We start from the raw sequence: 17,620 nt of genomic DNA on the forward strand, positions 1-17,620 counted from the left end.
CCAGCTGTGCATTTCCACTCCCCTCCCTGTGCTGGCACTCATTTAGGTTCCAATTCAGTCACATTGGGGAACTGATCTCACTGAAAACTTCAAAAAAAGCGTTTTAGGTTTTATCCTGATCCTTCAGTGACTCTTGCTGATAGTAAGCATTACTGAAAGACTGCAGAACTGAGGTATTCAGCAAACAGATTTGGCATGTTTAAGCATAAGCAGAAAAGCATTCTTCTGAATATAATACCACGGGTAGCAATTTCTATATAGCTGTGCTTTACGAAGTATTTCATACTATCTTTCAAGGATGTGCATCAGTTTCACTGATTAATTTAACAGTATGACAGGTCATTTACTGCCTGGATATATCAATGACGTGGAAGAAAACAGGAATTTTGGCAGTGAGAGTAAGAATGGCAGTGCTGTGGGTGACAGTACTTTGTATTCACTGGCAAGCCCTGTGTGAAGAAGTTCAGTTAAAAACCCAAATGAGGAGACACAGAACGACTCCATGAGAAGTGCCTGCTTGGCTGCACAGTGACAGATGGCGAAGGCTGAATGGTTAATGCCATTCCGCAGCCTACTGGCCTGGCTTGTGCTCCCAAGTGTTTTATGCCATCACAGGGAACTGCAGCAAGCGTGTGTGATGATTTGCCACTGAGGCTTACTAAGATCTAGCTACATATTCATGACCTTTAGCCTAGCTGACTGATTTGGAGCTGTATCAAACAGCTGATTATATGGTTTTTCCTTTTCCTGCCTATTTTTTTCTTTAATATAAATATGAATGAATTCTGCATTCTGTATCTCCCTGATTTCCTAAGAATGCCAGACATTTTCCGGTGAAGGCATTAATTAGCAAAGGCTTGTGTGACTGGCGTTTTAGTCTATTGGTACTTCAGGTCTCTGCAGATGAAAATGCTGTGATATCATGGGAAATGTGTACTTAACTCTAACAGCAAATGGAGTACAAATCTGGTCTCCTTCAGTATGTTTAAGTCTGCTCCTTCTCTGAACTGTTGAACCACTGCAACAAGAACTGATATGACAGGATGTAACTGTAGATTTGATTACTATTATCTTTTATACTCACATTCATTACATTTGTAAAGCTCACTTGGCCTGGTATTCTGAATTTCTGTTTGCAGTTAACCTTTAATTGCAAACAGTGGGTTACAGTGATTGAACTCTTCATCGCAGCTCTTGAAACCACGACTTTCTCAGGCAGGAATGGAAGATGATTTGAAGTTTCCTTATTTCACACTAGCAAAATTAAAAGCAGAATATAATTTTTGCATAATGCAATGAAATAATTTGAAAGGCTATGAGGGGAAATTTTATTCTGCCTCTAAAATATACATATTAGTTCAACATGATCTTACACAATTTGACAAGAGGATTTTCATTATTAATAAGATGAAATGTAAGGCTTCTAATTAAGTGGAAAACAAACCAGTGTAAACTACACTCAGAACACACAAACCTATTAGGTTTTAAATTTAATAATAAATCATTTATCTGAAGCCCAGCTGATTTGATGCATGATGTTACTTGATGAGGGTTTATTTCATTTCTGCATTTTTTCTTCCTTCTACCCTTACTATTCTTATGCAAAAACAACAGTAAATAACAGTTTCTAATAGGCACCACAAGTAAACTTGGTTTTTTGAATCCCTGTGCTGAAATGTAGCTACTAAAAATGATTATCAGGTAACAAAATGCCTTAGCAAGGGTCTCATTCATTTGGGGGGGCTAATTTACAAGTAAAATGAAATGTCTAATAAGAATAAAACACTAAAATAGAACTGCACTGTTGGACTATAAAAACAAAAATACTAGAGAAAAAAAATTAAAACTTCATCAGGAAAAATGCTAAATAGCCCTTGCCCACAGGAACCTTCAGAGTGAAGAAAGCAGCAACTTCCAAAGGATTTTAAATACTATCTAATATAGAGTTTGCCACATGAAGACAACTACTCAGAGAAAACCTTGGACAGGTAAAGTAGCAAAATCTGTAAAAGTGATGCAACTTGGCTCTCTCTGTCTGAAGCAATTACAGTTTCACAACAAACTAATTACCAACTATGAGCATTACACATAGTTCTGCTCAGCTACCTGCATGAGTCATGGGTGACTGCAAGGTAGCACACATGGCTGAAACTGTGTAGTAACACTTTTTTCTGTCATCTTTGAGTAGCAAATGGCTGTTCATAATGGTGACCAACTATCAGTCTACAGATTGATCTACATTCTACTTCACTTATTGTGCCATTTTCACTGCTTCACAAATCCACATTTTCCAGCAAGTATTTTTCGTATTATTACCTTTTAATAGATCTTATATAATATGGAGAAAGACATTCCTGAGTTGTTTTTTTTCTGCTAGACAAGGATAACAAAATTCTTGTGACATCTTCTGAAGAATATGGCCACAAGTGCTCCATTCAAATTTTTTCAAACACCAAATATGTAGCAATCTCCATATGGAATGCCCCATTATTTTTAAGTGCATAGCCTTTGGAAAATGCTAGCCTTAACAGCAGCAAGTACCATTTTATCTTATTTGCAGGACAAATCCTAGGATTTGCACAGATGATGGTGGGTCCAGATGATCAGGATCATACAGCAAAGAAATGTACCCCTCTCTTGCCTTTCATCTGGTAAAAGTCACTGGGCTATGCTCCTTTCATCTGCAGAAATGGGAAGAAACAATAAAAGCTTTTTATAGTTAGTCTTCCAACATTTACAATAGGAAAAAATGCTTTAATTGTTCTAACAATTCTTTTTGCATGCATGCAAGTAGGTATTAAAACATACCTACATTCAGACATCTCCTAAAGCTGAGCTGCCATGAAAGCCCAGAAAGCTTTTTTTCTAATAGGTACCACAAAAACCATCAGAGGATAGTAGTACAGAAGATCTAAGCTGGGTCACAGTAAAATTACAATTGTTACTTATGGCAAGTGCTCTTTCATGTTTAAATCAAACCCCAATTATTTCATCCTATTTATTCCTTAGGAAGCAGAAGTTAAACATAAATTTGTTAGATGAGATCTTTTCTGAGAAATGTATGTAGGACAAAGATGCAAAGAGAACCACAGATGACCCCCAAGAAAACTGTATAAAGTCAAACAGAATGATCACCTGAGTGTGTCTTTATTTGCCAGTATACACATCATATTTGTTAGAACATTGTCACACTGGTTAATTTAAAGTTCTCTAAGCAGAAGATTCATGACATCAACAAAGACTGTGAGGAACAGAAAGGGAATTGGGGAAACTTAGGAAATTTGTAAACAGACCCAAAATGTGTGTAAGGCTAGGATTACCTTGCCAAAATTAAAAAAGATTTTTTCTTTAGTGCAGACAGCAGTTCCAGTGGTTGACCAAGAATTACTCTCTTCTGAACAGTGAAGTCTGTTTTTGTTCACAATGTGATGAATTCCAAAGGAAAGTGACAACAACAGGTTTTTTAAGTGATTTTTCCTTTTTTTTCAAATACTTTCCAGCAATTAAATTTACATGCAAAAAGCTGATTTCACGTACAGAAAATACTTTGAAATATCCAAAGTCCTCAAACTGACAAAAATACATTTCACAGAGATAGAGTAAACAAAATACAAATCCACAGCTGCAAAGTTTCAGATATGCAAAGTGACTATTTTAATGTTGTGACAGATCCATGGTTTGAAAATATACTATAGCATGTTTCGATCAAACTAACATGAGATTGAGGTTACCTGTGCTGTACAGGTAAATATAACTAAAACCAGCTGGTGGCATTCTGGCTCTCCCCAGAACAGGAATGGGATGTGTATGCTGAAAGTCCAGGGCTTTTTTTACAGAAAGAGAACTGACAACATTAAACTGCTCTTGCACACTGGAAACCCTCAAGATTAATATACAGTAGCACAAAAATGATAAAAGTAGGTTTTTGCTAGGTAAAAGAAAGAAAACAAACCAACAAGTATCTGACAACACACAACTGGAGATACTGCAGATACAATGTGACACTTAATTATAAATCCCTCTGGGGATTCAGAGTCTGACACACCATGTGCAGAACTGCACATTCATCCCAGAGCTCCTGCTTTCACCTGATGTGGACTGAAATGCCATGAAACGTATGTCTTCATCTGGATTATAATGACAGTTTCAAACAAAGTTCTCAGGCTTTAATAAGCTGCATAAACAGCTGCAAACAGTCATTTGCTCTAATTATGTTACTGTCAAAATGAAAGGAAAAAAAAAGGAAAATTTTTAGGGGAATTTTAATTACTACTTATTCAAAGTAAAATCATTTTAAAAGGGAACAGAAAAGCAGCTCAAGGAATACTGAAAATCAGTGTGAATTCCGTTACAGGTATTAGTTAAGGGCACCAAGGTTCTGTACAGAAATGAAAGTATGAAAACAAAAACAAATTAAGAAAGGAAATGAGCACTGATATTTCACCTCTAAAACCTTTAGCAAAAAAAAGCTTTTTTTTTTGTGCATATAATTAGGAGCATGGTTGATAACATGACTGCAATGAACCCATTTTCTACAATCTTTGATATATAAAAATAATTCTACGACTTCTGAGACAAACAGGACTTGCAAATATAACCTATTCCCATCAAAACTGTGCTTGGTGTCTTAGATGTTTAAGGCTATACATGCATTGAAATTTAAGGAATTTCAGGTTGAAACAGTAGTTGAAAACTGTGTTACATTACATAGGTTATACAATGAAGGGATACTGGTAGGAAATGTACATATGATGCAGCATCAGTCTGTTCCTGTAAGACCAGCATACACCAGATAATTATTGTACAATATCAGGACTTCAGACACAGGAAAGCCAAATCTGTTTTTAAAGTAGCACACTTCAGATATAGGTATAACATGAGTATAACCAAGCTAATCTGACAGCACTGACTGACTGATATTTTTGCGTGTGATAGGATTTTGATTTAAATGCACCAAGAAACACAACCCAAACACTTTGCTACTGATACAACAATGCACATCCAGTCAGAAAAGAGGTATTTGGAATTCTCAGCTGGGAGTCACATTTACAGAAGCCTATTTTATATTTGTTAACAGAGATCCATCATATAATTTTTGTCTTTAAGTAATTGCAAGTCCAAACATTATTTGTCAAAATAATTAGAAACAGACTTGGTTCTTTGGTTAACACCATGTGACTTACATCAGACACAGGAATCAATTAAGAACAAACAGCCATATGAGGAAGTTTCTTGGACAAGGGGGGTGAGGAAGGAAAGGGGAAAACTTCAAATTCAAAGAAATGCATTGTGTTCAACTGAACTGCCCTTTGAAACCTCCCAGACTAGGAATAATCAGTTTAAGACATCTCTTCAGTTGCAGTGACATTGCTTACAGACCATAACTTCAGTTTCTCTACATATTAAGTTTTATACAAAAGAAGGAAGGCACCGAGTGCATCGGTGACGTACAGGCAGTATAAAAGTATGCAAGAAAATGCTACATACTGTATATTTCATACCTTTTAGAAATGTGGTGAACGTGTGCTATCTCTATGCAATATGATGCTTCACAAATCCAATTCCTTATATCCCAATGAAAGAATGAATTAAAATGTGAAACACATTTTAATAATCTTGCTGGTAACAGCGCAATTCAGTATTTGTATTCACTAATACCAGTTATTAGCTTATAGTCACCAGAAAAACAAGTTCAAAATCACTGACAATCGAGGGAACTATAATCTAAAACTACACTTTGGGACAGAGCCAGCAGCCTTTACTCATGACAGATGTCCCACTAAGAATGGAAGGCGGCTCAGTTTTACCACTGTTATTCATGTTAATAGGGCCTTTCTCTGAGACATTCCCAGAAATAGACGGAAGTGCTTACAGGGAAGGGTCCTACACAACATGAAAGACATCTGGTTAAACCAGGACCTGAGTAAAAGGCAGAAGGTTCAGGCCCTTAGTCATTATATTAGCACTTCTGATTGTGTTAACAGTGATATAGCTTGCTCATAGAGCATTTAATTTTACATTGTTAAATCATCTTATATAAAAATAGGTACGAAAGCTCTGTAAGAAAGTATATATACTATATAAGGAGAAATCTCTCCTTAAAAAAAGCAAATAAAGGGAAAAATTGAATAAAAGGTTTCACTAATTACACTTTGTCATGAAAATCACATTAAAAACATTTATCATAAACGAAACAGTACTGAGCACTAATGAACCTTGTGGTTTACTGGAAAGGACAGCAAACTAGCTGTATAGTAAAAAAAGATCATTGCTCTATCTCCTTTTTTGTAAATATTCCCTAATACATTCAACTGCTTAGAAATTTTCTTAAAATGTCATAATAAGCCATTTGCAAAATTGACTATCAAAACTGGTTCAAAGCCCTGCTCCTTGCATGTACCATGGCCTAGACACTACATCTCAAAGCTATGATAATGCTTCCAGTTAATTCTGCAAATTCATTCAAACTCACGCTCTGGAAATGAACCAAAAGTTAGAAAGCAATCCACTTTAGACCCTCAGCATGCAGTCAATGTCCACAGGGTTTGCAAAACACAGCAAAAGAATTATATTGATACAATGGGCAAGACTCTTGTCCTCAGATACAAGAGAGAAAAGGATGACATTAATTACATCCCTGAATGTCCATGAGGTATTCCTTCAGTGGTATGGTATTACTGCTTCTGCTCTCCTGAGTAGGGCCTTTATGCCAGCTCAACCAATAGATGCTTCCAAGAAAATTAATTAATCCTTCTTGCTATGAGAAAGCCTTGCCCTTTTTCTGGGCAGAGCTGTCTCCTGGTCTTCATTCCTACCAGAGCAGTACCACCCACTTTCCTGACTCCTGGCACATTCCTCTGCATAAGGACCATGTTTCTACATCAATTCAGCAAACCCTGATCCAGCAAAACCCGATCCAGCATGTACCAGGCCCATCCATTACTTCAGTCACACCACATAACATATGAACTGAGCTTGCCAGCACTAATAATTGTGCCATATTCAGGTAGACATAATATAAGCAGATACTGGTGCATAAGATTTCTGCATAGTCTGCAGAAAGTAAGAAACCCTGCTTGAATTTAAGGAGGGGCAGTGATAAGTTCTTAAGGCTAAACTAATCCATGTCACTGTGGGCCAGTTGGCACTTGCCCTACTCATCCAAGGCAAATAACAAACCATCTACCCTCTGTAAATAAAATACACCGGTTTAGAGGCCACACAATGTCCACAGAGACCAGCGCTGCTCTGAATGCATGAACTCCCACAACTCACATGTCACAGTTTCTCTGAGCAGAGCCCAGAGGGCCACAAGGTTCCAAGAGCAGAATGAGTCACTGCTGCTGCTACTGTACGAAGCCATCTCTTATTTTAATGCTCTTGCTCTCAGGTGACATCTCTTCAAGGGGTGTTGGTGATTCACTGACAAGGAAACGCTCCTGTGACTTTTCCCTCCAGAACTACCATCAGAAAAAAGCAGTTTAAAATCCAGCTGTGATGCACTACAAAATACAGCAGTTGAGTTAAGAGACCAAAAACACAGAACATTCTTGATGGTTCCTTCTAACAATAAACATTGCTGAATGTTCCAGTTAAAACTGTCAAGATGTTTAGGGACTGCTTTAACATTTTTAGTAGTAAGTTTTAAAAATATTTCAAAAGCTGAGCAAAAGAAGAAACAAAAATAAGAGATGATGATTAAATAATAAGTTTGTGACAGGATCTGGATATCTGATTTTTTGCCTCCATTCATAATTGAAATCATATTTGACTGTGTTGCAGGTGCCAGGATGTAGCACCCCTCCAACCTACCAATCCTATTGCTCTTCACTCTTTCAGGGTGAGGTCTGCTCTCCTCTCAATGCCCATGGGCTCCTCTCACTAACATTAACAGCAGGCAGGCATGCACATCAGTGGGAAAATTAAAAGGACGTTTAGCTGTAACTAGAATTCAGATTCAGAAGGAAGTCAGTCTGCATTACAAGTGACAAGCCATGATTTTAAAGACTGCTATAAACAGGACAGCTTTTTTTCCTCCAGAAAAGTGTGGTAAGTAGGGGGCTCAATACAACTCCGAGTTCAGTGAAAAGGGCGTTCTGTTGTTAGTTTCAGGTTGGAACAGCTCAGGCCAAAAGGCCTCCCCTCAAATTTCATTGCCTGATCTTACCCCAGACTTTCTGTTAGAATTGGGATGAGTAAGAGTGATTTGTACACAATTCCTACATGAAAATGTCTCCCTCTAAGAAGTTTTCTTCTTCTAAGTTCGCTATATTAAGACTGATGGTTTGCATTTCAGAAATTTTTGGGAGTTGGACAGGCCACAGAAATTTTGCAACTTTACCCCAAAGTACAGAGTATTCCTGACCTCTTAGGTCCAGTGACTGCCAAAGGCAGCTTCTCAGGGCCCAGGGGAATTTGCAGGAGTGAGTCTTTGGGGACAAAAAAGAATAAATCAAGAACACAAACACAAATTTGCACAAATTTTAGATAACCAAAAATTTGCTCCAAAGGTGTGAAAATGGGAAGGTACTGACGCTGACACTGCATCTGCCATCAAGAGTCATTGCAAAAATTTACAGGTAAAAATATTTCCTACAGTAAATGCCATAAAATCTGTTTTCAGCTGAAACATTTTCTAAATTGATAACAATGTTCAGCTCCCATAAAAGCACACACATTCATTCCAAGGGCTCCCCATATTTCCAAATGTAATTATTAATGATCTTAGAGGACTTTAATTTCATTTAGAAATTGTGTCATATTTCTCCAATAGTTGAGCTTACACCTTGCCTTGCTCCTGTCTTTGCAGTCAGACCTCACACTGTGGATGTCTCACATCCTGACCATCAGGCAGCAGTGTGGGGACCAAGCTTTGCATCTTTTCAGTGCTCCCCTCATTCCCTGTGTCCCCTGATCCTGGCAGAATGGCTCTGCTGCCTTCCTGTCTCCACGGGTGCAGGAGATACTGATGTCCTGCAGGCACTGCACAACCTCTCCTCCTTCAGTGCAGTGATTTCATGCTCGGCTGTCCTGCCCTTCACAACCTTGCCCTTAACAGAAAGGGCAACAAAATGACCAACATTTATAATACTTTAAGACAACCTATGTGAAATGTTCTAAACACTAAACCAAACAGGTCATACACAGAAAGGATGCACGACTTTCAAGAATAGAAACTGTAAGAATATCATTGTTCTACAATTATTTAAGGCTACACTGACAGGAAACAGATTCAATTCAAGATCTGCAATCTCTACATGGTTTGCTGGCGCACAGAAAAGTAATTCATTTGATACATTTTTTCAAGTACTTACTGTACTTTTGAACAAAGGCAAACAACAAAAAGCTATGAAAAAACCACAGCCAACTCGGGGGAAAATACAAGTGCCTCTAATTTGTTATTGATACTTTGTTCTTCAGCAATTCTGCTTCATGCTTAAGACCTAACTGAATGCACAAAACCACACTGTGTGTGCAAGCCCTTATGTAGGGTTTAAAAAACCCACAATAGCTAAAGGCAGATTTCAAATACAAAAGCATAGGTTTGCATAAGCAATAAGAAAAACAAAATTACAAACAAATCAAATAAAAAGAATGGATTTTAGGAAGAAAAAACCCAACATGACAGCTATTGGTACTATAATTAACTCACAAAAATCCCAAGGCGAATCCAATTATTGGTGTGACTGGTTTTGCATGGCAAATCCATATTCTACTGCCTCAAAATTAAACATTCATTTCCATTCTTTATATATTCTGTTCCTAGCCTTTGTACAGTATAAATCCAAGTAAACCAATTCTTCTGTGAAGTACAGACTGGTCCTGGATACTTTAAGAAAAGTCCTAGAGAGAGATTCCTCTTCCCAAATGAGCCTAACACAGACTACTATAAATCTCTGCTTTGTCTCAGTTAAGATTTCAGTACCTTTGAAATCTAAATGGTGAGAAGCAAAGCTGAAGCAATGGAACCTACAAACAGAAACCCAAGCCACGACACAGTTTAGTTTAGTTTGGTTCTGTAAGAGGTTATTTGTTGCACCTTCCAAACTGACTTCTTCATTTGTTCAATGATGATGTTAAGTACATTCTCCACTGGAGTTACCTGACCCAGTTCTTGCTGTTCAATATTGTACATTATTTTAAATAGCAAAACCTGTACAAAGAGACCACCACCAAGAGACAGTTTTCAGTTTTAGGAAAGAGCATCTGAATACCCCCAAACAGAATACATAAAACGACTTCCACATCCAATGAAAAACTGCTTTTCAACAACTTCCACGTCATTGCTTGTATTATATGGAAAGCTGAAAGGATTGTGAAAATCTGAGCATTCTCCTTATGCATATAAAATTAATGTTGATTTTGTATTAAGTTCTACACTCAACATTACATTTCACAAAACAGACTAACACAAAGGACTGAGAGAGACAACCTGCATTGTATTACTGCAAGACAATTCCTGTTTAAAGAAAGTTTTTGCATTATTTGTATTTAGTAAATAAAGCTTCTGTAAATGAAGCAGCAGCACAATATCAGGAGAAAAAACAAAAACCAAAAGGCCTGTAATAATGTTTAAATCTTTAAATCAACAAAAACTGAAAGCCTGGCTCTGCAAATAAATCTCTCAAAAGACACCAAATAAACCAAGATGTGCAATTACAAAATCCTTTCAAAAGGACTTAATGAAATTGTTAAGTAGTGTGAGAATTTGAGAACCATGTGAAATATCTTTATTAGAGCATACTCCTCATCACCAGTCTCACTGTACCTGACTTTCTGTATACCCCAAAGCCAGGATTGCTCAAAGGTATTATAAGGAAATTCAAGAGGAACACATCTGTCCTAACAAGAACACTTGTCTAATGACTAACACCAATAGTCTCAACAAATTCCAACACTTTACTCTTCTACCCACCCAGTGCTACAACAGCCAGTGACATCTCATATTAATAAGACATCACCATCATTTATAAGAAAAAAGAAATTGCTTGCTTTCTATACAACAACAATTAAAAATAAACACAGCTTGTAATTACAGACAAAAAGAATATTTGAATTGGGAAGCTTTTTAAAAATATGTTTACTCAGTAATGCACAATTTCAGTAATATTAATTAGATTCAGTAGTCAATAAATTAGTGTGAGTCCAGCTAAAGCCTTGGGGACAAATAGGAATCTCAGACGCACTGATATTTCCCTAATTTTGGTGGATGCCATAAGTGTTTATCTGATTTATTTCTTGTGATACTGCAGCCTCTCAACTGCATCATTAGAAAGCTGTGTTTTCCAACCTTAACAAAACCAAAGCAAACTTCTATTTTGTGTGTGAACATTCATTCAATTGCTGGCAAATCACTAGAAAATTAACTTACTGATGTTCTCTTCTTCAAGAAGAAAGGTAAAAACTCTTGGTCTGCTCTCTACTTCCAACACTCAGCATATGGTAATTCCTAAAACAGCTCACAAGAGACCTGAATGGATACCTGTTTCAAGCAAAGCCATAGTGTTTTTTTTCTTTGCAATCATTCAGAGTTGTTCAACTGCTGCCACTTCCTTCACAGTCCTTCAACCTAACTTCCAACTGCTGACATTTTAAAGAAACCTGTATCAATTTGTTTAATGAAAATATATTTTAGTAAAGTCGTGCTCTATGAGCTTCCTACATTGGAATACATGAATACAGGAAGTGCTTTCAACAGAAAGTTACATAGTTTTACAGTACAACCTGTCTAAGGAGTTTTGGAAGGGACCAAACTAATGATCTGGTCTCTTTGGATTAGGCAGAAGTACAGGCAAGAGGGAAAAACCCAATTTTTGCCATATATAGAGCTCGTTCCTGTCACAGATTGAAGAAACATTAGTTTGATGTCAAAGTTTACCTGATGCCCAAATGCTAATATTTTTCAAACCAACTGCATATCAAAAAATGAAAACTTACTTTACTGAGCTCCTGGAAAGAAATTCAGTGCAAAACAACAGTATATTCTATTTGCTATATTATTAAGTGTTTTTCACCAGTGGTTTTGGTTTTTTTTTTTGCTTTTGCTTTACAGACCATTAACTTTTTCTCAAACTGCAAACTATTGACCTTTAATCTGAATGCAGGCAGGTCAGAAGCTACAGTATTAAAGCAATACAAAAAGTACACAAGGAGGGGCTTACATTAACTTGGAGAACCTTGCACAAAATGTTTCTGAATTGAAAACCACAAAACAAACCCAAACAAATACAGCATCAGGTGGATGGGGAAGGGACCGCTATCGTATCTGTGTACAGCAAGGCTTCTCTGACACCAAGGAAGTTCATGACACTAAGTGAAGATTCTATGTTCAATCCCACCATTTTGCATGTTGTGCATCCTTTATGATGGAATGTTGACCACAATTTCTGTTTTTTCACTCCCACAACAAATCTGTTGAGTGCGACCAGGGATGATCATCTTCCTGGGAGAACAAACTCCCTTAGAACCACGACTGCACTTTCTAGCATCCATTACGACTCCAGTAAAGTATGCCATCTACAGACTTGCTGTCCTTTAGATTCCTTCATTTCAGTCCAGTGATTGAGTTCGTCTTCTCCTGAGCTGTTGAGACCTAAGGAAATCCAGCCTATCATCTCCTTTCGCTTCATGCTGCGCTTATTATACACAGACAGTATGAGCGTCACGTCCGAGAGCTGGAACAGTGCCACCTGGAAAACGAAGGTTTCCTTGTACACGGGATTCGGCTGCCCTCGGCGGATTGAAGTCTTGCATTTGGACATCTCTTGCCCCATTGAGTTCAGCAGTGTTAGCTTAACATATGTATCTACAAAAGAAATCACATTTTGGAACGTCAGATATCTCGGAACGAAAGTGCTGGAGAATGAGGTATGTACAAGGAAAAAGGATATGGTGTATACCAGGATGGCTGAACACAGTTTAGTTTAGACACGTGGAAAGATGACAAGTAAACAAAACATTACAAACACACTAACAAATGAACTAGCTCCAGTACTATGTACATGGGCTAACTTAAAGGTATACCTCATAATCCTCTTCCCACTGACCCCCCTTGTTTAGTCTAAAAAACTTAAATTGCATTAACACTTAGCAAGCTCCAACTAGCCACGACACTGTAAAGCATACCACTGAAATTTCAAAGAACATGGATAAATGAAGTGGGATAAAGGCAATTAATGAAGAGGAAAAAAAATAGTCAATATGCAGCGATGATTTAAAAACAGCCAGGATAAAATGCTTAAAAATAATCTCTGCATGGATGTGGTTCTCACTTCGGGCTTTTTTATTTCATTTATTTTGAAAACAAAAATATAGCAAAGTGCATTCAAAGATGGAAGCTTACACAACAATAAAAAAACCCCTACATTGATTCATGAAGGAAATACATTTACTGTATGTTAAAAAAACCCCAAGTTTTCATAAAATTCAAGATGATTGTTTAAAATGTAACTCGTATGGTGCTTTTGAGCAGTACAACTAAGAAGCTGATGCAAATAATATAGTTAGCACACATTATATGTTAGCATTTGGATATAAACCCTTATTTTTAAAGCTCTGTTTTCATTGGACCAAAAGCACCAAACAATGCTCCTGCAGAAGGACGTGCACTTCATGAACTAATAATAGGAAATATAAAATTGTATAAAACAATCTAGCATTTTTTTTATTCCTGTCTTATTCATGTTAATGGATAATATTTATTAAAGTTTGGAGTTTATGTTAATAGAAATACACTGAGTATTTTCACTTTGCAGGTACACTGAAACCCCAACATCCATAGTCAGAGATAAATGCAACTTTTGTATTAGAGAGTGCCACAAAAATAAACATATACTTTTATAAACTGGTATGGTAGGCAGCCATGGATATTTTACTGCTGGCAAGTTTTCTTTTGCATGAAAAAGACAACATCCAATTAGCTTCTACAGGAACTCACCTCGGATTATATAAACCTGTCCACCTATCAAGTGTTTTAGACAACAGAACAGTCCGTCTGACAACAGGGGGTGGAAAGCAGGAAAAGAAATAATGACCAGATGTCAATAGTTGGGTGAGAGAGGATCAAAGGTTAAAGTTTAAGAGGAAACAGTATTCACTGTAGTGGAAGAACATGAAACCTTAGCAGCATAGATCAGAAAAAGGACTAAACAAAAGGACTGTTAGGTAAAATTAATTGAAATGAAAATTTTGTGCAGTTTTTGTGTAATTTTTAACAAAAATTACATTGCTTACATAATGGGTTATCTTAGGACTAACAGACACTTGGTTCTAAACCACACTCAACACAGCAAGAGTCATGCAAATTTTTAAGTTATAGCAGGTTGGGTAAAAATCACTGAATCCTTATCAAACCTTATGCTTTTTCATGCAAATTCCAGCATATTTAGAAAAACTGCACGTAGTAATTAAACTTCATATATTAAAAGCAATAAAATGAAAAATCATTGAACTGAAAACCAAGCTGATTTTGCCCTTAGCTTTTATAGTTACTGATATTTGATTGTAACACTTCAGTTCTTGAGTAGTGATGAATTTGGGCACAAGAATGACTCTGATGTAATCTCTAAAAATAGCTGAAGAACATATATCTGAAATTCAGCAATGAGTCTCTATTTAGAGTGTAAATATCTCACTTACTAAAATCCACATATTTATGGATTTAATGTGTGTGTGCATGCATACACACACATGCATTCAATTTGCAAAAGCTCATACCCTGTTTCAACCAAACTTTAATGCATACTGAGAAGCATCTTTCTCTCCGACAAAATATTAACTGTCACACAGAAACAAAGAAGACACATCCACTGTCACTGCCTGCAGGACATGGCCTATTTGCCTGTACTCAGTTGCTGAATCAGTTACTATGTAACATATAAATATGCAGCAGAGGGGCATGTATAGCAAGAAGTAGAAATTTAGCATTCAGCTCATATTTGCTGCAGAAGCACTTCACAAAAGTTCATAGGTTCACAATCCCTAGACTACAAAAATGTGGGAAAGAGTAATTGCTTCCATTTCTATCACAGTTTCTCAATACATGAATGAAAACTGAACTGCTCATGCACTTTGCAGAACTTCTCAGTATTTTGGACCACTGAAAGTCTGAACAACAAATGTGACCAGGACCTTTCATGATAATCATCATCATCCCTACAGGCCTGAGTTTTCATTTTGGAGAGATGATGGCACAGACCAAGGCTGGCAGATGTCCATGATGTTTTCAACACGGAGTTAGGATATGGCAGTGGCATGGACCTGGCTCCAGAACTTTAAAAGAAGGTGCCACCACTGCACACCACTAGATTTCCCAATGGGGAAATCTAGATTCCACAATATTCTCTGCATGGTTTTACCAGACCCGGAAAGTGCATTAGTTTCCAGCTTTCTAGAAATGACAGAAATCCAAACCCACATTTGCCTAAACAGAACTGGACTATTGTTTTTATGAATATTAAATCTTCCCCTTATCCTTCACAAGGGATGACAAAAGGCAGCATGGAAGATCTTCTCTCCAAAAAGGTTACACAGAACATGGTTTTACAGGGCTACGTGCCATGGTCTATGCTCCCTACTTGCAATCTGAAACAGATTTTTGACTCCAGTGACACACACAACTGTTAGCTACACAGCATGGGCCCACTGAGCACATTTTGGGAATTAACATACTAGGAAATTAACATCTCTGTTTTCAAAACAAGTACTGAACCCCTCCTAACCTGCATATTCTAAATATTAAATAAAAACTGGCTATCTCTGAGATTCCAGAAAGATAAGCATCTGGTTTTGCTTTAAGGGAACACATGGTCTTTTCTTTCCCTTTCATTTCTTCCCCCATCCCAGTGTCCTTGGACCTCTTTGGCTTTCCTCATCTCTTTCTATACTTTGTCTCCAAATAGGTGACTCTGGGGCAAGCTACCTAATTACATAAAAGTATTAGAGATTCGTCTATCACTTTCCTTCTCTGGCCATGTTAACAAAGTCTGGCTCCATCAGTGTGAAAAGTATAGAGAAAGCATAGCAGAGTAAGGAGAGCCAATTAATGAAAAGACTAAACATGGGTCAAGAAAGTGAGAAAGAGGAGAGAGCATCAGTATCAAGTCTGGCTTATTTCCTAAACTCTGAAGACGAAGTGAGACATGCAAACCACTTAAAAAATGTTGGCAGCCTAATATATAATCCAGTAGCAGATAATCTGCTAGTGCCATACTAATCTGGGGCTTAAAAAACAGAAAGAGTGGCTAAAACCTGAGCTTCCAGACAAAATCAAAAGGAACAGGTATGTATTTCTGATTAACACTTCTGTAAATCAAACTCACCATCTTAGAAAACAACAAAAATATCTTTTTAAGCAGTTTGCTACTGAACTTTCTCAAGGTATGTCAAAGAGCTAGAGACAGTAATAACATTCTCTCTGTGTGACATTCCATCTGGCTCCAGTTAAGAAGTATATAAGGTTCATAGATATTTCAGACAAATGTATTTTTGAACAAATGCTTGAACACACAATTCAAGTTCTTTCTGACGGTGAACATTCCTTCTGTACAGTAAATATGCCAAAGGTCTCAAGTGGTTGCTCCTTGTCTTCACTGACATTCCCAAGTTACATATATTATAACATATATACAGGCACATAAGCAATTAAAGACTGCAGTATCAACCCCTCTAGGAACAGCAATAACTGTTCAGAATGTTTATATTAATATTAACTGGCATGTACTTTCTCTTTAAACACTGACTTTTTATTCTTGGCCTGTGATGTGAGGCATTAGTAATTTAGCAATTAATCATTATGATAAAGGTAATTTATTAGTCAGTCATCATGAAAAATTAAAACAGGCTTGTCAACTTACAATTAATATTTTGAATTTTAGATTTTTGCTATTTCCCAACTGACTAGAAATATAAAACATGAAACAGATTAGTTGATGATTGCTCTATTTCATTTTGATTGGGTAAGACTAAGTGATAGGATTGAAGTCCTTGCTACCGAGAGCCCCACCAGTACAGAAGCATTAGGATGAAAAAAGATTTTCACTCACTGGGTGGTCTGTTTGCTGCCAAGTTTTTGAAGTGGCTGCCTTTTATCACTTCTGCTGATAATCTTCCAGTTGTAGCATTATAAAGGAGGCCAACGAGGATTTCTGGAGCTGAGCCATGTACCAGAGACTGACAAGAGGAGGTACTTTCACTGCAGGACACTTCTGACATGCTCATTTGAGAGTCACAACCCTATAAAACAGATTAAAAGTTCTGTGTGTTTTATGGAACTATGTTACTGGGAAGCTGATTTTTAGAATAATGCACAGAAAATTCTGAAAGCAACTTACTGACAATAACAGATGTTCCATTTAATCACTCAATAAGAAATGTAAATTCTTAATATATACTTGATTTTCACATGTTAGAGGCAACAATGAAGGGGTCTGAAATTAGAACAATTCTTAGGCATTTCCACTGCTTCATGATACAGGAGAAATAACAGCAAAAGGTGAAGAAGAGACTTTATGGTCCCTATTTACTTCAGTTGCTAAGGTAAGACCTGCAACATAATTTGTCAGCATCCTGGAAAACATTAAACCTTGAATCTTTCACTTTCCAAAAACGGAAAACACCAGCA

General features: G+C 37.0%; 1 protein-coding gene across 4 annotated transcripts in view; it reads right to left on the reverse strand.

Annotated features, from left to right (window-relative positions):
- Positions 1-2,942: 2,942 nt before the first annotated feature.
- SYT14 (synaptotagmin 14) overlaps positions 2,943-17,620 on the reverse strand; it is an 89,122-nt gene continuing 74,444 nt past the window's right edge. For 2 of the 4 annotated variants that reach the window (XM_085054915.1, XM_085054912.1), the window contains 3 exons: positions 17,043-17,232; positions 13,937-13,993; positions 2,944-12,805 (listed from right to left, as the gene is read on the reverse strand). In XM_085054915.1, the coding sequence (XP_084911041.1) occupies positions 12,492-12,805; positions 13,937-13,993; positions 17,043-17,232 (561 nt within the window). In that variant the 3' untranslated portion in view covers positions 2,944-12,491. Of the gene's footprint in view, positions 12,806-13,936; positions 13,994-17,042; positions 17,233-17,620 lie in introns of all 4 variants that reach the window. The other 2 variants (XM_085054916.1, XM_085054914.1) reach the window with 2 other exon arrangements.

This window comes from Lichenostomus cassidix, chromosome 3 (genome assembly GCF_008360975.1).
Source record: "Lichenostomus cassidix isolate B80296 chromosome 3, HeHo_3.0, whole genome shotgun sequence".
NCBI lineage: Eukaryota > Metazoa > Chordata > Aves > Passeriformes > Meliphagidae > Lichenostomus > Lichenostomus cassidix.